Genomic DNA, 26,389 nt, shown 5'->3' with positions numbered 1-26,389 from the left:
GCTTGCAACAACGCCTCCGCAAAACAGGCAAGCAAAATAGTTGATACAAACGTGAGCAAAAAAATTTAAAAATTGCCAACAAAACATAGAAAACCTGAGAAATTTAGTTGTTAAATTTTTCTTTAATAATTTTTTTTATTAATAATTTTTGAAACACGAAAAAAAACATTTTTTTTTTTAATTTTTAATTTAAAAACTAATATAGTTTTATTTTTTGATTTAATTTAATTTAAAAAAATTTTTTAATAGAAATTTTTAAATGCTCATTTTTGAAACGAAAAATATATATATATCAAAATAATTTTAATTTAATTTAATTTTAAAAAAATTAAAATTTAAAATAATCTTATTTAATTTTTATAATAATTTTAATAAAAATTTTAACAATTTTTTGTTAAAAAAAATTAATAGTATTTAAACGTTTATAATAAAAAATTAAAAAAAAATTTAAATAATTAAAAAAAAAATTACATTTAAAATATTTCAATAATACATTTTTTTTTTTTTAATTAATATTTTAGTTTTTGAACAATATTGTACAACATACTGGCGAAATCGCTGCGTCGTTATTCACTCGCCTATTTTCAGACAAATATTCGATTGCGAAACTATGTAAAACCGACTTGGCTGCCATTCGGCCCATGACGCCTTTAATTTCGAGCAAACGAATTGTCAACAAATATTTTGCATGAAACATTCGTAAAATTCTGAAATACTTTAATGTCAAATATATTGATGCGAAGGCGGGGGGCACTTGCATAGCTATATGTGTGTGTGTGGGTGCGCTCATGTGGTGCACTTGTGGCCTGTCATGGGCGGGCCAAAAGGGGCATTGGGTGCGGCGTATAAATCTTACAGATTTGCCTTAATAAATTGCGTTGGACCTCGTGCGGTCATTAAAAAACCACAAATTCGGTGCACATCAAATAAATATGATTTGTTTTCTTCATTTTGCTAATATGAGCATAGATTTAATTATTTGCGTTAGTGCTTTTTCGGGAGCGATTAGCGGTAACTTCAAAGCGTGCCTTTTCAAAGGTGGAGCAGTTGAAAGTGAACGAAGTATTTTAGAGAAAATGTATTAAAGTGATATATGGCTATTTGAGTATAGTATGTGTATTGACTAGTACGAAAGTTTATTTTTCTTATCGTGTGTCGAACCCCATACAGGGTTAATATTTTTTTTGTTTTCATAAGTTCACATATTTTTTTTAAACAAAAAATTAAAAAAAAATTATTTAAATTTTCTCAGCACTAGTATTTGTAATTTTATTAATTTTTGTAAATTCATATAAAAATTAAAATGCAAAAACAAATTTTTATCAATTAAAAAAAATTTTTTTTTGTTAAAAATTTTTTTTTTTTGATTAAAGTTTAGTTTCTTTATACTTCTTTTTTTTATATGTTTAATTTTTTTCTGTTGTATTTCTAATTAATTAATTTTTTGTATTAATTTAAAATATATATATTTTTAAATTTTTTTACAACGTATAATTTTTTTAAATGGATAAAAATATTTATTATTATATACAGATTTAAAATTTTTTAATTTTGAGTTGTAGAGGTTTATTTATTTACTGTTTTTAATTAATATTTTTAAATAAAATATATCATTAAGTTTTTAATTATAATTTTTTTTTCATGAATAAAAATATTGATAAATTTTTTTTTTTTTGTATTATTGCATAAAATATCCACCTGCCCTACAAGCCCTACTATTTAAGCATTTTCCTATCTACCTCCATATTCACTTAACTATATATCTCACATATTTTCTGAACTGTATATCCCCTTCTTGCAAATTTTATCCCCTCTACATTTCGTTATCTCGCTTCACCACTTTATTCACCATTACATTGCGCAACCTCACTGCTACAACTGCCATTTTAAATGGTGCAGGTGGTGGTACCTCTAATGGTGGTAAGCCTTCTCCAACCAACCATAAATGCCACATTGATTTATGTCGCATGCGATATTCATATTGGATGCACTCGCTGTCGTCTGTCTTTATTATTCGCGCAAATATGCTGCGGTATGCAATTTTCAGCAACTGCCGCCCAGAGCTCTCCCGCCTTCTCTCTTGCGCTTCTCGCATTGTGCATTGCCTTGTCGGCTTCCTTATGTCGTGTGCAATTGAAATATGGATATGGATTTGCAATTAAATGCTCATCTGACAAATATGCTGCGGAAATATGGAGTCAAACGCGGCGTATTTTTAAAGTGCACAAAGTAAATTGTTGGAATGTGGGTAAAATATAGCGGAAGTTGGGTGTTGACTCTAGCAACGCATATAGGGCAATATTCTATATTATTAAATATTATAAAATTGAAATAGTAGAAGTCGGTTTAAAGCAGCTTGTGATCGAAAGCTCAAAATTTAAAAATTAAGCTTTTGTGAGCTTTTTGGTTCTTTTAAAACCGAATTTTTGCAATAAAATATTATTTATCAAAATAAAATGGTATATAAATGTTTGAACCTTTTCTATAGATATGTACGTAAATGTATTAAACAATTTGTATCATATAAAAGAGCTTTTAAGCTCAAAATTTTTGGGAATAAATTGATTTCTGAGCTTTTCGTATAGACTTTCAGAAAAATAAATATTTAAATTAATGGAATAATATTCAATCATATATTTTCTTTAACACTGGAAATATTAGTACTGAAAACGAAAAAGCTTGAAAGCTTAAAAGCTTTTAAATTTGATTATTTGTGTATACAATTTTTCTTGCGATAATATTTTTTTAACGTCTCCATTTTAGTCTGCTGTTTGTGAAAAAGCTTTTGAGCTTTATCGGCTTCTAAGCTTTTAATATATGCTTTGTTATCGAAAAACTCAAACAGATTTCTTAAACTTGTATATCTAATATTCTTAATCTACATAATAATTGTTCTTAAAGACTCAAAAACATTAAATCTGGTTTCATAAAAGCTCTCAAGCCATAAAGCTTTCAGGTTTTTGCACTAAAGCAAAATCTTATATACATAAATTATTCTGAAACAACCAAAAAACAATAATTAAATATATTTGAATATAAAAGACGCAGTAAGCTTTTAACTTTCGCTTAGATAAAAAAATTTCAATTGTTCAGTTTATCCACGTTAAAAATTTCTTCTTCTTTTTTGTTTTAGAATTTGGTTTTAGAAAAAAATACGTGTATACAATATATATGTTTTTTTTTTTTAATTTAAATTTTTTCTTATGCATTTTTAAATTTGGTTTTGGAAAAAAATACATGTACACAATATATATATTTTTTTTCCTTTTTTTGTTTTTAATTTTGCTATCGTAATATATATTACTCTGAGAAACTTCAAATTTTTATTAAAGAAAATTGTTTTTGAATTTGCTTTTAGTAAAAACTCTTTCTTTTTGGAAAAGATTTGAATTTGATATTGGAAACAAACATTTTCGACTCTTTTTTGAGATTAGATATTTAAAATTTTTATTTTAATTTTTCTACTCTAAATTATTTTACTCTGAAATACTTAGAATTTTCTTATATAAATTTTTTCTTTTCAGCTAAATGGTAATTTTTTTTGTGGCAAATTGCTTCATTTACCTTAATGTATTTTGAGTTGTTATTTGTGTTGTTCTTTTCTGTAGTTGTTGTTGCTATTTGTCAATTTGCAGCTGTAAAAATATACATACTTGACAAGTTTATTTTGCTATTTGCTAGCAGCACTGAGATCTGTCAAAATAGCTCAAAAACGCCGAAATAAGTAGTAAACGAAATATTGACAACAAATAAATATTAATATATGTATACTAGATATATATGTCATTCATATGTATATATTATTTCTTATATTTATATGCTGCTGCATCAAACTACGGTTTGCGCGCCAATAACAAAAAAAAAAAAAAAAAAATACATTTCTTTTGAAGTCAGCGAAAATGGAAATATTTAAGTGTGGCACGAAATGAAATAGAAGACGGAACTAGCAATAATGAAAATACATTGATTCACGAAAAATTGTAATCGATTTGGATTTTCAACATTTTTACGCTTTTTTAATATTTTGTATGCGCTTTCTGCTTTTTTTGCGCGCGTGTGTATGCTTGTGTGCGTTGTGCTTCCGCCTCACATCAATTCGCATACTGTGTCTACATATTTGCAAAATAATTTGCTGCGTGCCAAATGCAACAACAACCACTAACAATCATGGATTATAAAAAGTGTAAAAGTAAATTGGCGTTGAAATTGAAAATTCGCGAAATATTGCAGCAGCGCTGTGCCAGCTTGTCAGCACATATAGTGTGTCAGTATCTACAAAAATGACAACAAAAACTTTCTATAGCTGTAAATTTCCAGTTGGTACGCTTTTTAAATGCGCGCTGTAATATTGCAATAATATTTGCACTACAAGAGTGCTGAAAACTCGCTTGCTAGCAGCCAACTGAAAATTGCAATAACAAAAATACGAGCGGCGGCATCCGAGCACTCAGCTATAATCCACACGGTTGCTTTCATTGCCGCCTGCACATTGACTTTGACCGCTTAATCTGCTGTTTGTCATTAATTGAAAGCGCCAGCCTCGAAATGCTGGTTGGCAAGCAACAACAATACCAACACACACACACACACACTCAACTCTATGGATGCAAGCAATTGCATGGCTGTCATTGACGCGCCATCGGAAAATTTGTTTTTCCAAAGCGCGAAATCTCAATTGACACAAGAGGTCAATGCCAGCAGCATACGTAGCGGTGTACACTGCAGTTGCGTAGGCGCGCACGCACGCAGCAAATCGCGCGCTGCATGCCAACCACCGAGCGCGAGCACTACACCCCACCAACTATGCCGCGCGCGTCACTGCTCCGCGCTTACTACTACTTCCCGCTCCCACGCGACCGTCGCCGCTATCTGTTGCGCCCAGTTTTTTCATATTTGCTTTTCCACCGCTTTGGCGCTGAATCCACAGGCGGTTTTTGCCGCGTGAAAAACACTTTATTTGCAAGCGCGAGGTCAATTTCGTTTTCCCATTGCGCAATATAATTTTTTTTTCGTAATATTTCTTTTTTCAATAATTTTATTATGCTTGCAAATGTTGTATTCAATTATGTGCGCTATTGAAAATCAACTTAGTGTATTTTTAGTTTTTTTTGCACTCTTTGGCATAAGCCAACGCAATTTGCCTCTCGCATTATTTCCGAGGCAGGAATTTCCGATTTATTCATAAATTTATTTTTATCACACTGTAATGCGTGTGTGTTTCCATACAAAAAAAAAAAAAAAATAAAAACCCTAGAACTATGTAAATTGATTGATTTCATTTCGCTTTTTGCACAAATTGCAGATAATTGAAAATATTTCATTTGGCTGCGACTGAAAGCAATTTAATATTGAGCTTATAGGCAGCTGAGATTAATAAATTCTACCCGACTAAAAAGAGGTCTATAGAAGCCAACCGACAAGTAGAGTGGACTATATATAGTAATGGCTTTAGCAACAAAAAACTCAAATGTGTCGGCCCGGACATATGTGCAAAATATGTGATTTGAGTAGTTGAAAAATGGATCTTAATAGTCCAAAATTGTAAGAACAATGCCATCCTATTAGCTACTTTGCTTTGTAAGGCATTCAGAGAAGAGAGTTTATTGAACAGAGAAATCTAGTGGGAAAGCTTCTAGAAAAGTCTTTAAAACATAGAACAGATAACTGATAATAAAAGCAAGTCTTTTTAGTGCATACTTCAACATGTAAAAAACCAGAAAAATGTTTCCATACCAAAACTAGATTTTGATCGGTGGGTTTGTATGACGGCTACATGCTATAGTAGTCTGATATGAAAATCTTATTCGAAGATTATAGCATTGACTTGGACAATATTCCATGCCAAATTTTCTAAAGATATCTTATTAACTGAAAAAGCTTTCCTAACGAGAACTTTATTTGGTTCCGACAAACGAGCAGCTTCTTGAAATTTCAGCTCAATATCTCAAAAACTGAGAAACTAATTCGCGTATATACAGACGGGCCGACATGAATAAATCAACTTAGCTCGTCACGCTGATCATATATATAGATATATTGTTGGGTTTCCGACGTTTCCTTCGGGTTGTTACAAACTTCGTGGCAAACTCAATATACCTGGTTCAGTGTAAACAATTTCAAGTGATTTCAATAGAAAACTGAAGGCAAGCCATTATAAATAAATTTCAGAGAGGTGTTTACACTGATTTAAAAATTTGTCGATGATTTCAATTGTTCATTTGGCTTGTAGAAATAGCACACTCTAAAGTAGCACTTTTGCGAACTGTAGCTTGTAATGAATTTCAATATTGATCTATACGCGCACAAATGTAGGCAACAATTTTGGTTAAAAATGAGACATGTATCATCACTATTAAAATATGCATAAAATTGAAGTTTTAGCATACATTTAAAAAATTTAGATAACCTGTACACAAAATATAACAATGGCGGCTTTATAAGCTGGTTTTGAGAACTATCTTGATCTACAGCGCCATCTATCGGGCTTATGTTGAAAAGAATATTTATTATCGTGTAGTGACAGCGACGCATTTCATATGAGATCGAAATTGGTTCGTAGATAAGGTTTTTAGCAATAAAACGGGAGCATATTGATATACGCGCAGGAATGTAGGCAACAATTTTGGTTAAAAATAAGACGTGTATTATATATTTATATATGTGAGACGTGTACTATATTTAATACAATTACATACAAGTATATGTAAATATATAATTTAAATTTTTGACAGTTGACTATATAAGACGATTTTGTGAAACATTTGGCTACAGCGCCACCTTTTGGTTAAATTTTTATCAGAATGTTTACCTACACGGTGGCCTTTTCGATAATAGATTTTTTTTTTAAATATTTGTAGAAATATAGCGCCACCTGACGGAGCTTTTTTGTAATGAGATTATTCAGTTTAAAAAATGTGATGAAGTAATAAAATATCAGTTGTTTTTATATGTAAGCAAGAAAAATTTTGTTTTACAAACAAAAGTGTATCACAAGATTTTTAAAATCGTGCATTAGTCTTCAATGTGGTACTATGAAACTGTTATGTAAGCGCCGAACATTAAAAATTATGCCACAACGAAGACGAATGAACTCTTTTGAACCTTTCACTGCAAATTTTCAGCACACATTTACACACTTTCCCTCGAATAATGCAAATAACAACAGACGTCAATACACTGACTGCACAAAAACAACAATGCAACAACTTTTACTCCACTAAAGTAACAGCAAAAGGCAAATAAACGCGCAAAGATAAAGCGTCGAGAAAAGTGAAGGAGCGGAGCCGAAGCAGACGAAGCGGACAAAACAGACATAGTAAAATCAACAAACATAGGTGCATATAAGTCACCGACAACGTTAAAGCAGAAGTAGAAGAAGTCCCATTTGCAGCTGGTGGCAAAGTTGTACATTTAATTGCCACAAATCTTCCGGCTTCTGTTTGTTTGACTTTTTGCGCGCGGCAAGGCAATAATATTATTGCAAAATATGCAACATTTATGCAACAGCAGCAAAAATCAACAACAAAAACAAACACAACAACAACAACAACAAAAAGATAAAACAACAACAATAATAATAAATCAGCAAAAGAGCGACAAACGAGCAAAATGCCCGTACATGCCCCTCAATCACGCTATTTATTTTTTCCTGTTGCACGCGTACGCAGATTATGCAACAAGCGCGCCAACGACGCCAGCAAAAATGGAGCGCAAAACTGAAGGAAATTCGCAACTGATAAACATTTACACGCAACATTTGTTGTTGTAGTTGTTTTTTGTTGTTGTGACAAAAACAGTTTCGCTCCATTTTCACTTTTATCTTGGCCATGCAGCGACATGTTGCAAGCCACCAGTCGTGTGTTAACAGGTAAAAACGCTGTTTTCTGCTGCCGGCGTGCCTCCCCACTCGCCCCACAAACATTTTCCACGCGTTGCAGATGTGTTTTTCACTCACTCACATTCGTCTGTTGTCTGCTGTTGCTTGTGTGTGTGTCTGCGTGTGTATGTGACAGCAGTGGCAGTTTGCTTTTGCCTCCTCTAACAACCTGCAGCGTGAAAAACCTGCTCCAATTTGCTGTTGGCAATTAAGCGCATGTGTTGCAAGATGCATTATGTGTACTGGTACATACATACAAATACATATATATATACAGACAAGCGCATGTTATTGAACAAGTTTGTCCACCGCTTCAGCGTTTTGCTCTGCGGCCAAATGCGAAAAATGTAAATGTCGCAACAACTGCACATGCTTTTACGAGCTGCCTGCCACATTTCGCATTGTTCACCCCACTTTCGCCTTTATTCACTTAATTTTCCGGTATTTTTCTTTTCAATACTGTTCAATGTGTGTAGCTGTGAGTTGGTGTGTTTGGTTACTAATATACTTTTCGATACTTTCCGTTGCAACGATGGCGGGCATTGAACGCGTTTCCACGCTTTCGCGCTCAAGCTGGACATGTTGCTGCTACCAACCTAATGAGGTGCTGTAATAAAGATGCTACAAAATCATGCATGGTGCTGAATTGATGGCGGAAGCGATTTTGAGTTGGAAAAATAAAGTTATTGCATGGATTTCGCAGTAAATTTAAAACAAATGTATATATGTATAAGTCCTTCAGAATTCGAGATATCGTTCGGAAATTTTACGCACGTCCTTTTCTTCCCAAAAAGCTACTCAGCTGTCGAAATCGCCGATATCAGATCACTATAGCATAAAGCTGCCATACAAACCGATTGTTCAAAATCAAGTACTTGTATGGAAAACATTTTTATTAGATAAGATGTCATTACTAAATTTAGTTTGGTTAAATTGTCCAAAGCAGCGCTGCAATGTCCGTAGAAATTGTTCAGATCGGACCACTTAATATACAAACCGATCGTTCAAAAGCAAATTCTTGTATGGAAAATTATTTTATTACACAAGATATCTGCTCGATATCCGGCATGGATTATTATCCAAGATAGTGCTACACTCACTGATCAAAATCAATATAAAGATGTTTTTATATCCGAAATAAAGTTTTATTTTGTTTTTAATTAAATCCTACAACGTATAAAGGCAACAAAAAAGTTATTCAATTGAAGTCGAAACAAGAAATAGTGCTCACATTTCTGTAAAGTGGTATAAATGCTTGCTATTTTATCCCTATTTCATTATGACAGTCTACTTTTACCTACAATCAGTTGTGTGTTCGATTCGCCAGTGCTTGAAAAGTGCTAATTTTCAAGATACTGTGTATATAAGCACATTTGATATTTATAATGGACTATACATTTCTTTGCAATGCTTACGATAGCTCGCACTTTTCAGCATTTTAAGCTGCTTTATGGCTTTCTATTGTTTCCAATTCAATTTTGCTCAACTTAACTTAACTTGTGCCACTAGCGGCCAGATCTCGCATATATCAACAAAAGCCACATTTTCATAATGCAACTTCTAGTCACCTACACAGCGCCACACGCACATACACTACTCCCACAGCAGCACCTTAAACCACACTGGCTTTGCAGGCGCAAATTTAAATCGAGCTTTTTCCAACAGAAGCCTCATTAAACGCATGGTTGCATTTAAAAATCTGCCAGTGTTATCAAAATTCTTGGCGCACACGCATACACATACATATATATAATATATATAAATATTAAGGATTTTTTTTTTGCAGTGCGTTTGAAGTGCGCGCGCGTGTAATCAACGCTCGAGCCGCAGCGGCAGCCAGCAACTGTTTTAGTGTTCCGTTGCATAAAAGCCGCCGCTGCTGCAAAGTAGAATGCATATGACTTGAGTAATATTTTATTAATTCTTTCACAACTTCAGCGTCTGCTGCTTTCTGTATTTCAGTGCTTATTGCTCCGCCACTTCGGCGTAAGCTGCGTGCTTATTCTATGCGTAGCGCGCGCAGCGTGCTTTAGGCGTTGTGGTGTTGCAGCAATTCTTTTTGTGTTCGCAGCAGCGAATTCAATTAAAAAACTCATTAAATTGCACAACTGCTGTTGACTGGCGCTTGAGATGCTCTTCGAGGCGCTAACACAAACGCGTGTTCGTGTGTGTTTGTGTGGGTGTCTAAGCAAAATGTGTTTTTTTTTTTTGATTTTGTAATTTGGTCGCGGTTTGAGCGTCAGGAATTTAGCCGCAATTGTGTTTTCCCGCCTTCCTTTATATTCTCTTTAAACTTTCCTAGCATGCATTTTAGCAACGAAATCTGCTGCGATTTTTCATTTTCATTATTTTATTTGACGCTTGCAAATTTAGTGGTTTTATTTAAATTTCTGCAGATCAAAGCATGATTATTGCGCTGTCAGACATTTAACTACAAAATGCAGCGCGCTGAAATATTTGCGTGTCGTTTTACGTGCGAGTATTGTTCAAGGCGATAATTTCATCACAAAGGCAGTGAAGCTGCGAGTTGTGGTATCTAGCCAACAGAAGGTGTCGAGTTAATAAGTGCTTTGCATTTTGGCATCACATACAGTGTGTCGAAAGTATAGAAATTTTTAAGTTTAGCGAATAGAATACTATACAAATTTATATAATCTCTTCAGAATGCTGAGAGGTTATGGCTCAAAGCTACAGTTTCAGAAAGCGGTGAGGTAATAGCCTAAAGCTACAGTTACTACTTTAATAAGTACTATAGTATTGAAAAAATTAGGAAAACTGAAGAATTTCTCAGAAACTTTATAAGGCGTCGCTCATTCTGCATTTGTTCAGCATTTTCGAAATTTTTCTTTCAGCGCGCCTAAATGTAGGCAAAACTTAATAGGCTTGTTCAACTTACATATACAAAAGTTATTGCGCCAAAATGTAGACAACATTTATTATGCCTGTTAAACCTATACATAATTGCTATCGAATAATGACTAGTATATCACTCCTGTTGAATAAAAGAGCCGGTTGGATATACTTTAATATTCGGCGATTCAATATAAAAAATTTGGATTTCTTTGTTTACGTCGTCGATCTCCAGGAAGAACTCTGATAAAAAGACTCTGACGGTGATACAATTTTTTTACTCAAATCTAAAAACCACAAAAAATATTACAATAGATGAATACCGAAAATGATCGAAGGAAAAGTCAAAATTTTGTTTTTGGCCAAATGCCCGTTTTTCAAATGAAAAAGTCAATAATTTTTTGAAAGAATTTTACACTTCAGATTGACTTAGAAATTTAAATTTTATACAAAAATCTTATTCATTCGCTCTTAACATGGCAATATGGCTATCTAAGAAAGTAATATAAAAATTTTAATTCGATTGGTGCAGCCATTTTAGAAAACTTATTCTGAGCGATTCTCAAACAACGTGTTTAAAGTTTTGACAGCCGGTTATACTATAAGCTATTTATACTATAGCGCCAAAATGTAGGCAACAACTTTTTGGTTTAATTTACAAACCTTCAGCAGTTCATGTTAACATATTAATTATTTAAATATTTTAATGCTTACCAATTTTCAGTTAAATTTTTTTCAACATATTAAAAAAATAAGCCTAAATAATAACTTTTCGCCAATATTTCAATTTACCTAATTTTTTACCATTAATAACCCACTGTGCCCAAGAAATAGTTTTACCAAAGCCAATCAAGAACGTATTGCTGTCGCTAATAATGCATTTAGCTAACGTATTCTTAAAATATTTACTGCCAATGCGTTAGAAGCGTTACTCACCCTCGCGCGCTCTCCCTCTCTGTCACTTTCTACTGCCTGTTGCTGATAAATTAAATTCTCTCGATTATCACGAGTTGACCGCACAAACGTTGCACGATCACAACGATTGCTGTCACTTGCAACAACAAAGTCAACAAGCATATAGTCTTAGAAACAAAAATTGTTGTGAAAACTGCAAATTTCTCATTTGTCAACGTGTCCGCGGCGTAGCGCTGCGCTGACAGTTTCAACAGCCAGACAGGAAGAGATGTACAATTCGAATACCGAACAACATGTAGATAATCATTACTAGAATTTTAGCGTTTTGTTATTATGTTGTAAAGACTAAATATAGATTTTGTTCTTTTAGCTTAATGCTGCAGCGTAGTGGTTGTAGGGTGAGACAATTTTATAAAAAATATAAAAAAAAAATTGAAAAAAAGTTTTGAGCTGTCTAAAAATAGCGCTACCCTGTATTGCTGATATCTTTTGCAGTAAATTGAATTGTTTTTGACTTTGACTTTTTTTATTTTTATTTTATTTTGCGTTTTTGCTTCAGTTTGTTTTTCCCTTTTTTGAGTGCAATGAATGTGGAAATTTTTGTAAATTTGTCGACTAAAGAATTTCGCTTGAGGGCTACATACAAACAACGGTTTTTGTAAATATACAGATACTCAAGTGAAAGAAGCTACAAATGTAAGAAAAAGTAGTCGAAAGGTTTTGAAAAATTCGGTTTCAAAATAATATTGAAAAATTCGCTTTCAAAATAATATTTAAAATTGTTTAAAGAATATGTGCATATTTCTTTATAATTTGACTCTGCCATTGTGTTTTTTTTCATAGTATCGACTTATGGTATCGTGGCTCACTTCATTATTTTTCATTCATAAAATTTCTGGGCTCCCAATAGTATGCAACATTTGTAGTAATACATTTTTTTTTACCAATTTCGATTTTTAAGTGATTCAAAAGTGTAAATTTTGTTTTTACAAAAAACTACTTTTTTTTTTAAGTTGCCATTGTGTCAAAAATCAAAATTATTACTAGTCCTTCGTTCTTTACCTCTATTCATTTATAATAATAGCAAACTTTTTTGGATTTGAGCAAGTTTTAAGCGAAGACTCATTGTAATAGCAATTTTTTTTGGATTTGAGCAAGTTTTCAGCGAAGACTCTGCTTCAGCGTCAGACACCGTTTTTCATGGGTTCTCCTGGCGATCATCCACGCCAACAAGAGATCCGAAAATGTTTTAAATGAATCACCGATTTTTAAAATATATCAAGTTCCGTAAATGTATATTATTTTTTATTTATTTATTAAATAAAATGTCACTTCAAAAAAGAATCGCAAAAAAATCGTTTTTTCTGACTGTCAAGTGGAGTATAATCCTTTAATTCGACTTAAACCTATTTAGAATCTTACCAGATATATGCTACTATACAAGTATATGTATATATTGTAGTACGATATATACTCTTAATTATTTAAAAACTAGCATTTCACTCATTAATATTTGAATTATTATTATTTATACATTCTTCTTCTGCGTTCTTACAATAAGTAATAGTTTAAAAAATTATAGTGGCTCACAAAAGTATGCAAGAGTTGCATTAATTGCTTAGTTGTTATTTAAAAAAAAAAAATTTTTTTTAATTTGCTACTGCCTTGAGTCTTATCAAGTATATTTTAAGCGCCACAACTGCCTAGCTTGGCATGCAAATTTCGTATTTCCAAAACTTGGCCAACGAAAAAAACTTTTCACTTAAGGCCGTAAATCGGTTTCTCTGTTGCAAAAGACATTTGCGCCATCAAAGCGCTGAATTAACGCGCATATTTAAAATGGTGGAAATAAAAAAAAATTAAATTAAAAAGTGTTACAAAAACTTAAATGTTGCAAAAAAACTTGCACACTCAAACACACATACATGCATGCACCCACTTAGATACATATGTGAGCAGCGACAGCGTACCCTCAAACGACCTTAAAAAGCACTTATGCCTCCACACTTTCATAAAACTTTTCACTTATGAATGTGACTAGGTGGTTGGGGCAGGAGAGGAGTGTGTTTAGCTAGATGAAAAGGGTGAAAATTATGCTTTTGTTTAAGAAAAAAGCTTACTCATTCTTACAACATCTGAAGAAAATTATACATTTGTCTTGCCAACTCTTGGAAAGTTAAATGAAAACTTGAATTAAATGCGAACGCCAAAAAAGAAATTAAAGTAAAGCATTTGTAAAGAAAGTTCATGTGCATATTTTGTGGTGGATTAAAGCAGGCTGCTAACCGCAGCTTATGAGCTTTCGGCATAAGTGTGATATATGCACACATACATACATATATTTCGTTCTTAGCTCGTGTATGAATGCGTATACATATGCATTTATATGCGCCCTCTAACTCGCTAGGTGTTGAAACTCATTAGTGTTGTAGTGCCCTACTGAAGTAGTGACTGGAAGCGGCCTTTGAGAGGCTTTCGAAAAACGGCTTGATCTTTCATATCTACATTTTTAGCATTAATGTTGTTGTATGTGTTGTTGGTTTTGGTGGTTGTGAAGAGCCTACAAGTAGAAATGCATAACAAACTAGCGCAAGCCACAAAAAAGGTCAAAATGCTTTACGGGCTTAAACGGACAAAAATGGAAGCTTAAAAGCTTTAGTGCTTATTTAACAAAGAAAAAAATAAATTTCTACTTCAGGTGTGCACGAGATGCGATTATGTAGAGAACTTTTTGTGTATTTTGCCAAATGCTTCAATTGCAAGCGCTATGCTTGAACATTAGCTTCGAATAATTGATAGCACAATACGTACTTGAAATTATTTCAAAATTATTTTTCGAATTTTTCATGTATTTTTTCAAATGATTGAACAGCAAGGGCTATGCTTGTACACTGATTTGAAATGATTGAAAGTAAAATATGCACTTCAAACTACTTTAACTTGCTTCAATTCTAATATTTTGAGTAGATTTCTCGCATTGTTACCTTAAAAGTTGCTGTACGATAAGCTTGCTAATGCTTGACCTTAACTATATTGCATTTTAATAAAAAAAATTATTACCAGCGCTTTCATAATTAAAATATCAACTTCAGAGTTGCAAAAATAACCTAATTTGAAGCATGAATGGCTTGTCAAGCCGCTGCTTGAACCTCTGTTAAAGCGTTTTAAGTAGCTTATTTCAAGAGAATAAAGTTCTTAATACGTTCTCGAAAGTAAAAAGAGATATTTTGATATATTATGTATTTTTGCTTGATCAACAACAATCGTGCTTGCAAAAATGTATTTTCTACTTGCAATTCCATTATTTGTGAAGACAACATTGAATTTCGTAGTTTCAAGCAATCATTTGCCTAATACCGTGCTTGAGCGCACGAAACTTGATCCGACGTTCTTAACTTGAGTTTTGAACTTGAATACTGCTTGAACTTGAATCTCTTAAAATTATGCTTGAAAGAAAAAAAACCAGACATTTAGTCTCAATATGCAATTTAGCAAATTAGCACTAATCTTCTTGATTGATACTATGCTTGAACTCTAAAAATATTGCTAATTATAAGATTTTCTCTACTTAAAACTATTTACACTTTAGTTATTTAATTATTTAAGAACAGTGCCACTAATACAAAGCATTAAACTTGTTCTCGCGTGCTTGACCGTATGCTTGATAAGGCAATTATCACAATTTAAAGCTTTAAGCGACTGCCGAAGGTCAGCATCACAGCACAGTTCTATTTAAAGGCGATCAAACTATGCTTGTATGGTGCAAAGCCGACTTTTTGCGTTGCTGAATACTTTGAGGCCTTTGCCACTGCTATGCAATGCAATTTGAATGAAACAGCTGTCAACAGCTGGTGACTTGGATTTAATGTACTTGAAAATAGAAAAAAGCCGATTACAGAGATTAGGTGATTTCCTTGACGCTTAGCAAACGAGCGCTGCTATCACATGCATATACTCATACTTCTATATGCCCACATGTCAACATGTATTAGTGTGTGTGTGTGTAAATGTATAGCTGAGTTAACTGCTTAATGCTGGAATGCATCTGCAGCTGTTGCAGGAAGTTTGATATCTTTACAACTCTTTTCATTCCTGCGCACATAAACACATACACACACACAGATGCAGTCTTACAAGTCTTCTCATATCGCGCATTGTCACAACGCGGCGCACCCGATGAAGATGAATCCGTTCGTAATGACAAATGTGCGGAGTGAAAAGCACTTGACAGCATCCACCTACTGTCATTTCAGCGCTGATGTGCACCAGTACAACAACAACAACAACTAATCTGCATGCGCATATGTAGTATGTGTGTGTGTGTGTGACTGTAAGCAGTTATTGCAATCATTGCAGCTTAGCTGTCAGTCGCGTGGCAGCTACGTAATGGAAGCGCCACCTACTTTGCGCACACGTTGTGGCAAGGCTGTCTTGTTTCATTCTAGATTTTCCCGCTATTCCTTGTACACACATTATACTCTCATCTACAAGTATGCCCACGCGCTTACGTCGTTTGGCAATTGGGTCAAGTGTGGCACAGCAGCGACCAAGTAAACACATGCAGTTGTAAGCAAGGCATATACCTATATATGTATGTACATGCATACATACATGCATGCATTTGCTGCAGTTGCGCACAAATAAAAGAAGCGCGCCGTGATTCGCTGCACACTTGTTTTGAAGTGTTGGAGGCATTAGAAAATTAAGTTGTAAAAATAAATTTTTGCTGCCTTTATATGTATTAACTTGCGTTGTGCAGCATACTTTAAGGCGTATAATATTTAAAATGAATTTTTAACAACTGTATATATTTATATTGTGTTAAAAACATGAAAAAAACTGTCCGTTGCACCGAAGCTGTAACACCCTACACAAATAATAAAGTTTTTCATATAAAAATTTACTTTTAATGGGTCAGTTTGTATGGCAGCTATATGCTAGACTAGTCCTATCTGAAAATTTTTTTGGCAGATTACAGCCGTGCATTTGACAATATTTTACGCCAAATTTCGTAAAAATAACTTGTCAAATAAAAAAGTTCTCCATACCAAGACTTGATTTTGACCGGCCAGTTTGTATGGCAGCTATAGACTGAAGTAGTCCGAACTGAAATTTTTTTTTTTGCAGATTGTACCGTTGCTTTGAATAGTAATCCATGTCAAATTTAGTGAAGATATCTCTTTAAATAAAAATGTTTTCCATACGAAAACTAAATTTTGATCGTTCAGTTGGTATGGCAGCTATTTGCTAAAGTTATCCGATATCGGCGATCCCGACAAAGAAGCAGCTTCTTTGGTAGAAAAGGATGTGTGCAAAATTTAAGTTCAATATTTTAAAAACCTGCAGGTCAAGTTTGCGTATTTACCGACAGACAGACGGCTGTTGCTTAATCGGCACGACTAAATCGTGCTTATCACGCTGATTATATTTTCTTTTGTAAACTTTTTTTTTACCTATAATATATCAAAACTCATTATCTTCTCTCCTCTCTCTCTCTTTTCAGGTAAGTTTCAGCAAAATAGTTTCATAACTACCACCACAAACAGTACTAGTAAGTACACAATTTTCTATTACACTTAAAAAAAAATTATTAACCAAAATTACATATGTATATAAGGCGATTTTTCATTTGAAATATAGCTAGAATTAACAGCAGATGTTCGTAAAGCATAGCTTGACTGCGTATATAATGAAGCATGTATTTTAAGCATAATAATTCAATTAATTTTCGTACGTTCTTTAAGTTTATCTACAATTTTAATTTTAAAACTGCAATTTGAAACCAAAAGTGTTCATAACGCGCTTAAATTTAGTGTTATTATTGTTTGAATTGTTTTGTTGAAGCATACTTTTAAGAGATGTACCCTTTATCATCGTATCATATACCATAATTTTTAATTGAAAATTAATTTGTAAATTACTTTTAATTTTTTTTTGCGTACTGGAGCTAATAATGTTTTTTAAATTTATTTAATTTAGTATATTTATTATTTACTATTATTTCTTATAACATTTAGTTTACTTCGTGGTTTACCTTTCGGCGTTTTGCCTTTGGGGGTTAAGTTTTTTACTTAAGTTAATTTATAAAATATTTTTATTTTTATTCATGTCAGTAAAAGTTATTTGACATGTTTAAAATTTGTGAGGTGTACCTTTAGGCGCTAATTACATTGATTTTATACTTACATTTTTATTTTTAGGATTTTAAACTTTTTTTGACGCTCCTATTACTTTTAAAATTAGAATATTGAGAAAATGAGATTTTTTCCTTAATATTATTACAGTCAACCTTATTTAAGTGTTTGAAATATTACGTGGAGACATACATTTAGACGATTTTCCTCTGGAACCTAAGCTTTGTTTGTTATTTATATTATATTATTTTTGTTATAAAAAATTTCTCTTTGAGGTATACTTTTAGGCGCTAAGCATATGAGTTAAATACTTTGACTTAAATTAAATTTAAAAATATTTCCTATATTTTTACGTTCAGGAATATTACATTAAAAATTAAGATTGTTGAGGCATACTTTTTGGCAATTTACCATTTAAATAAGATAAGTTGTTTTTTTTTTCTGCCAGAATATTTTCTGTAAGATATTAAAATTAGAAATTATTAAATAAAGTATTTTAATATATCTTTTTATTAATATCAATTATTCGAGCTGTTTAAAAATTGCTTTTGGGATATACCTTAAGCATATATGTGGCTGATGGCATATAAATTTCATAATCTGGCTTAAATGAAATATAAAAATATTTTATTTCTGGTTACGTTTAGGTATAATACTTATAAACTATAAAAATTAAAAAAAGAAAAATTGTCGAGGCATACTTTTAGGCGTTTTACTTTTTAAATAAGATAAGTTGCATATTTTTACAAGAATATTTTGCGTAAGTTATGAGAACTATTAAGAAAATTGCTAATTTTGTTTATGCACACTTTTAGGTGTTTTACCTTCTGTTAGAATTTTCTGAAAATCATCCAAAAGCTTTAAAATCGTTTTTACTTTAGATTATGTTTTTATATCAGCCTTGCTTTTAGCACATGTGCAGTAATTCATATCAATTTATTTGTATATCTAATATCCTTCGGCGAAATTCATCAAAGTCAATCACAATCTCGAATTAAATGTCAAATATCACAGATTTTATCTGCTAATGACCATTAAGAGCATATGCTATTTTGCTCACACACACATATATACGAAATTTTTTCCTAATGAAGTTGTTCTTGAATTAGCCCGATGTATGCTTGAAATTACGCCAATGAAAGAAAGCAAATCAAAGCGACGGATAATAGTCTTTCCAGAGAAATCATTATCATTATAAGAGCGAGGGGGCAGTGCAGTGGTGGCAGAAAAGTAATGCCAGCTTGTTGACAGACACGAAGATAGATGTACTTGAATATGCAAAGTGGCATAAAAAAGCTGCCAATGAAACTACGCCCCCTCAAACCGTCCACCCTTTGTTTAGTGGCAATGAGCTAATCCACTTTAAACAACTCACTGGTTGTTGTTTTTATATTTTGCTGCTGGCAATTGAATTACTCATAGCTATTTACACACTTGTGTCTGTCGCCCACTGCAGTTGCCAGGCGACCAACTGCCGATCGCCTTCAATAGGTGCTACCTGAAATCAGTTTCGTCTCACTCTCTGCCCTTTACATTTTCTAGCCTCTTGCCGCTTTGACTTCTCAGCTGCTACCTGCAGGTCGCTTTATCTTCCACTTGCATTAACATTTCAATTTCCCAAGTGCATTCGCCGTGGCATATTTTCGAGAATTCACTAACTTTCGGTTTCTCCAACCAATGTAGTAGTCTCGACCTGCAGGCGCTTGTGTTGTGGCCTATTTGTTGTAGGTCACCTAGCAGCACCAGCACCAGCTGCCGCTTCGTTGCTGCGCTTGCAATGTTGATTTAAAAGCTTCAAGTGTACATTACAAAATATTTATCTGCATTAGCATATCACGTCTCCAATGTTTGCTCGGAACTCGCCACCATTGCTTTACCCAGTTCTCCTGCCCTCTCCTCTCTGTGCGCAATCTGTTCGTGCATATTTATTGCGCTTGTAAGTGCTTTCTGCAATATTAAAATATTATTAGTCCCTTTCGCAATGGCTAAGTACATATTTATCGCAAAACTCGCCGTTGCAAGGCGAACGGATTTAATTTCCCATTTTCCCGGAAGCAGCAAAGGACATTTTGCGAAATTATTATGGAACTTAATTTATGTTGGATTTTGTTTCGGTACTGTTATTTTTGTTAAAGAAGCGTAAAGCACAAATTTAACTAATCCCAGTTTAAACGACTATTGAAAGCTGTAAAGTAAGCTGTTAATAAGAATATAAATTCTAGAAAAAATGCGAGTTTGATCGTGCAGTATTTTATAGCATAGTTTCCGGAGCATTGATTTTTTTTTTACTTAGTTCTAACAAGTTAATTTATAGACAAAAAGAAAGCTATTTCAAAAAAAGTTTCTTTGGAATATGCTATTAAAAGCATATTTGGTATTAAAAGTAAATGAAAGCTTAATAAAAGCCAAAAATTTTGAAGGAGCTTTTTGCAAACTGTTTGCCAAAAAAAGTTAATTTTCTCAAAAGGAAATTTCTGCAAAGCTTTCTGAAAGCTTTCATCGTTATAGAGCTTTTATCGAGCTTTTTAAATTTCATTTATCTATATGGATTATACTAAACAAATAATAATAAGCTGTCTGAAAGGTACAGTTTTTAAAAGCTTTTTGAAAGCTTTATTCGAATTAGAGTTTACATCTTCTTTTTTTTCATATTGTATATTATTATAAATTGTTTACTCATATTCTTGTACAAAATCTGTGAAAAAAAATTTTTTTGTCTGTTAATAATTTATTTAGGATAAGGATTTTCAAAGCTTTTATCGAAAAAAATTTAGTATTTTGTACTGTATAAACTCCTTTAAAAGATACATTATTGCAGAGCTTCTTGAAAGTTTTATTCGAAGTGGAGCTTTCATGCAGCTTTTTTTTATTGTTTTTACCTAGTTATGAATTATGTATTAATTTTTGAATTTATACATATCCTTGTTATGAATTATTTTTTAATAAACATGTCCAAATTGTGCAAAACAAATTTTTGTCAGTAAAAAAGTATGTTTAAAGGTAAAGTTTGTCAAAGCTTTCAACAGCTTTCTCTAAAGTTTAGCTTTAGACAAACTTTTTAACTTTTTTTGTTCAAAGGTGAACTTCGTCAAAGCTTTCAACAGTTTTCTTTGAAGTATAGCTTTTATATATAATATTTCTCATATACCAACATATACATTTAATTACTATAAAAAAGCCAGTTATTAGATGAGCTTCGATATAGCTTTTTACTTACTTTATTTTAAATTAAAAATGGAAAACTTTTCTTTTCAAATTAATTTTAAGCATTTTTTTTCACAAGAAATAAAATAGATCGCTCAGCTTCAAAATCATTAAAGAATACTTTTTTTAATGAAAAATAGTCAGCGCCATACAAACTGGTCCATCAAATGGAAGTCCTTATATAGAAAACTTGGCATAGATAATTATCCAAGGCCGCGCAACAATCTCTGAAGAAATTATTTAGATCGAAGTACTATAGCATATAGCTGCCATACAAAATCAAACTCAAAATTAAGATAAAGGTATTTTTATAGCCTTTTATGCTTTAAGAAATGCGCATGTTTAGGGTATTATAACTTCAAGGCAACCGATCTATATTTAATTTTATAAATATATATTATATATCCCAGTCAAATATTAAAAAAAAAGTATAATATAAAATGTATGCAATAAAAAATAGTATTGCTCCAACAAACTTTCCACTCATAAATATTATAAATTTCTCATTCACTGCCAGAGTGCTATTAAATATAAAAATATGCACATAAGTATGTATACAGGTCATAAAATATTTACTCGTAGATAAATTTGGCGCTGCATGTAAAGCGACGCTAATTGCTTTTTATTTATACAACGCTTAGTATACACATATACCACACACATACGTACATAAATGTAGCTACAATTGTATCTATTTCATAAATAAATCTGTACTTACGCACACAGTTCAGTTAAAGTGACAAGCTCAAAGGTCATACTGGACAAGCAAACAACAGCAAACATTGACAACAACAACAACAATAATAGTATAAACCAACAAAAATTAATACATTACAGTGTCGTGATTTATTTACGAGCTTCTAAATGACATAAGTCAATAACAGTCAACACGAGTAGCGACACAGCGCGCACAGCTGTCACAATTTCGGTTGCTCAAAATAAAATCGGTGCCTAAATATACAAGCTAATGCATATATTGTAGAAGCACATATTTGGGCACAAGGAAATTTTTTATACCCTGTACAGGATTCCAAGAAGCTGCGCATTTGAATTGCCGACATCGAACCATTATAGCTTATAGCTGTCATACAAATTGATGGTTCAACTGATTTGATAAGACATTGTCATAAAATTTGACGTCGACTATTGTTCAAAACAGCACTAGAATCTTCGAACAAATTGTTCAGATTGGACAAATTTAGCATATAGCTCCCATACAAGGGCGATCATAATTGTATGGAAATTTTTTTCCTTTTAATTTTTTCAGATATCTCCAGTAAACTAAGGATAGCTTATTTTCCAATGCAACACTATCAGCTCTTAAGATAATATACAGATCGGACCACTATAGCTTATAGCCATACAAACTGACCAATCAAAATCAAGATAAAAATATTTTTATACATATTTATGCACCTGTGAATATATGTATACATATTTATAGCTTCGGTGCAGCTGAAGTTAACGTTATTTTCTGTTTTTTTTTTTTTTTTTGCTTTTTGTTTTTTAAGCTATTATCCTATAACTGGGCGGTTGTGGGTTAGAAATTCACTCACCTACTCTCGGGTATCCTACTTTCTTCTCTCGCTTTCCAAACTTAATTTAGGTTCCAACTACGAATAATAACTCTTTACTATATATTTCTTTACAACTAATGCGGGTCTACTTAGCCCCAACCAACGCTTTATTGCGCCCACTGCACCGCCTAAATACCCAAGTGACGCACTTGCTTAATGCAATGCAATAATTTCATAGCACTTCGACTCATTTATCAATGGCCCGTTTGAACAAATCAATTTCGAGCGCTCAAATTAAGATTTCACAGATAATCGTTCGCGTCAGTTGACTGCTGTTTGTTGTATTTTTCTGCCGTCGCGCGCTCCTGCTATACACTTCTTAATGATACTTGTTGTTGTACTGTATTTAATACTGTATAGTTGTTGCTATACACTACTTAATACTGTATATTTATTGTTGTCTTCCAACGCGTTCATATTTATTTACATAGCATCTGTATGTGTGTTTGTGCGCGCCTAAACGCATGCCAATGACTCAATATCGCTATGAAAAATTACCAAATTCGCTGCTCGCAAGTGTACCATATTTCATTTAAATTTTAGCTTATTTTATTTCTATTTTTCGATTTGTTTAACATTTTCCTTCATTGCTGTGCATCTGCTGTGCGCTACCATATTAATCTCTTTGACGCAGCTGGTGGCGCTGTAAGCTTTTTTCGTATTTGTCTCGTTCATTTCTTGAGCTTTTTTACTTAAATTGGGATTTGTGCTGTTGTTACAACAACAATAAATATAATGAAACATATTAGATTTCTTACGCTGACCGTTAGCTTCTTTCCAGAATTAATTGCTTGTCCTATTCGAACACTTTTTACTCATACTATGTCAAAGAAATATGAAATGTCAGAAATAATTCATAAAATGTTGACTCATTGTCCGAAATATAAATATTTTTCGTCAAATGACTAGTAAGTACAGTAAAAATTTTTAATATTCTAACAAAAAACCTTTTTCGTTGAAAAGCCATATACATATATTTGGTTGAGGCTCTCTGCAATACAAACTGTTATTAAATAGTTGACGAATTTTTTTTTGATTTTTACTGGTGAATATTTGTTTTAAAAATGCGTAAAAAATCCGTATAAAAATGAAATAAAGTATTTTTTAACTTCTGTTGTGTTGCAAAATCTCCAAAACTTTAATATTTATATATTTACATATACTTTAATATATATGTATTTTTTTTTTGTTTGAATTTTTTGGAAATTTTTTTGAAATTGTTTTCTTTTAATTCTTTTGAAATTTTTTTCTTGCATTTTTTATATATATTTTTTTTTAATATAAATTTTTTAGATTTTTTTTTTGAAATTTTTTTGAATATATGATACATTTTTTAGAAATTTTCCCTTATTTTTTAATATTTTTTTGTTAATAGATTTTTTTTTTGTTTATTATCTTATTTGAAATAAAATAGTTTTCCTCAAAAATATTAAATTTTCATCCATCAGTTTGTATGGCAGCTATATGTTATAGTGGTCCGATCTGAAAATATTCTTCGAAGAATATACCGTTACTTTGAACAATAATCCATGCCAAAATTCGTGAAGTTACCTTGTCAAATATAAAAATTTTCCTTAGAAGGAAATGATTTAGATCGTTCAGTTTGTATGACAGCTATAAGCTATAATGAGCTGATGTCGACAGTTCCGACAAACGAACAGCATCTTGGAGAGAAAAGGACGTGTGCACGATTTGAAATCGATATTTCAAAAAATGAGGGACTAGTTCGCTAAGTCAACTCAGCTCATCATGCTGATCATTTATGTATAACTTTTATGGGTCTCCGACGTTTCTGTTATTATTATAAATTTTAAAAAATTTCTACCAAAATTATTGTTATAATAATAATATAATAAGTTATAAATATTATATATAACAAAAAACGAGCCTATTTTTTTCATTAAAATGCACGTGAATTTTGTTTTTTATTTTTGCCAGTCCGGGTGAATTTTGATCAGTTGGTTTATAAATCTGTGTATGCATATTTTAAATTTGCACTAAATTTCTATATGCAAATATTTTCATACATTCAAACCTCACCAATTGCATATGTTTTCAGGAAAATGTAAATAATACAATCATAGGCTTTTCACTTAATGCCCCTGAAAGTATGCTACACTTGAAAGAATCACAGTGTAACGAGTTTACATACACATCCTTGTAGCTACAAGCACTCGAACTAAGTGGAAAATACAGTACAATATTTCGTACATGAAACTAAGCGTATTTATAACTACAAATGTTCATATGTATGTGTGTATGTATGTATGTTTGTAAATATTTATGCACGAGTACATTTTCCCTTATTTTGAGTTACAAAATTCATTCACTTTCAAGCAATCAGGTCATTTCGGCGAACATCGATCAATTGTAATTTGGTCGTTGTGCGTTACAAGGCTGATTATGGCAACAGGATACACATATGTACATTTGATGGACTACAACAGATAGCACTTATTAGTTAGTGGACGAAAAAAGAATCCAAATATTATATGAAAATAAATAGCAAATGTGAATTTTTTTTGTTAAAGCCAATGAAAATAATATATATACATACATATGTATATATGTACATAAGCACTTTTATATACATATATAATATATCGGTCACAAAAAAGTTGTATATAATATATATAACGTCAATTTAGCAAATAGCTTTATTTGTATCAAATAGCTTTCGAAAAGTTATTTACAAAATATTCTAGCTGAAATTTGATGACTCAAACTAGATAACGGTATATTTGGACATGATACAGGAACTTACTCTAACCCAGCTTAAATCACAATGACATTTAAACATTTTTTCTGGCAACTAAGCACTACAATTGAACTATGAGCGTGATGATTAGTAGCAGAACGCATTACTGAAATTTCTGAAATTATATACACACACTTACACATGCATATGTACATATGTGCATATGATGCACTTATTTATGGTATATCTTACTACAAAAACTTCCGTTAGTGCTTAACACTGCAATTGACACTTTATTGAGTGATTGCTGAAATACCGTTACTTATGAGCTGCGTCTTATTATATTACTATGTTTGTTTGCTCACACACACCGTTACACATACGCATCTGTTTATACACCATACTTAATGTGACATTAACAAACCATCAGCACTGTCAAGTGTAAATGATTGATGAATGTTGGTATTTATTGAGAGCAGCGTAAGACCGAAAAAGCAGAGTGTGGAGCAGAAAATACGTAGAATTTCACGAGAATTTCGAAAAATTCACTGATAAGCAAAGCAATCATTATATGTTGATGGATATTCATCAAGAATTGTGGAGATGGTGGCAGAAGAAGAATAGAATATAAAATATATATAATGTATAATTATACGATTCTAATATTAGTATTAAGTATGTTTTAGATTGGTACTCAATTGCAGCAAGCTTGCATGACTTAGTTGCTTAAACTACATATCGAAATATTTACTACAAAAGCGTTAAAATTTTTGTAGCTGCCCAAAGCCTTGTAAAGCAAAAAGTCAGGCGTTTGCTTATATTTCTTCGTTTTAATATATTCTAAAATATTTACAAAAATTTGTATTTTTTCGAAATTTATAAAAATTTTGATATTATACAATTTTCTAATTATAATTTCCTACATATGTATGCATGTATGTGTATGAATGTTAATTTTTTTTAAAATATTTGTTTACACCTAATTTAAATTTTTTTTGAATTTTACGTGTGTACATATTTGATGCTATATGTAATTTATACAATGCAATATTTAGTTAAACATTTTTTTTTTATTTTTTTTAAATTTTATTGCACTTATATAAAATTGTTTTTTAAGGAATTTTTTAACTTTTTC

The 26,389-nt window shown here is 32.0% G+C and overlaps 1 protein-coding gene across 15 annotated transcripts in view; it reads left to right on the top strand.

Annotated features, from left to right (window-relative positions):
* sm (heterogeneous nuclear ribonucleoprotein L) overlaps positions 1-26,389 on the top strand; it is a 237,508-nt gene that overhangs the window by 173,378 nt on the left and 37,741 nt on the right. For 10 of the 15 annotated variants that reach the window (XM_014229753.3, XM_036374938.2, XM_036374926.2 and 7 more), the window contains one exon: positions 17,145-17,192. The exons of the other annotated variants lie outside the window; for them this stretch is intronic. In XM_014229753.3, coding sequence (XP_014085228.1) covers positions 17,145-17,192 — 48 coding nt within the window. The remainder of the gene's footprint in view (positions 1-17,144; positions 17,193-26,389) is intronic. 15 annotated transcript variants of the gene reach the window in all.

Source organism: Bactrocera oleae, chromosome 4, assembly GCF_042242935.1.
Source record: "Bactrocera oleae isolate idBacOlea1 chromosome 4, idBacOlea1, whole genome shotgun sequence".
Classification (NCBI taxonomy): Eukaryota; Metazoa; Arthropoda; class Insecta; order Diptera; family Tephritidae; genus Bactrocera; species Bactrocera oleae.
The sequence above is the reverse complement of the archived record's forward strand: the minus strand, read 5'-3'. Positions and strand labels throughout refer to the sequence as shown.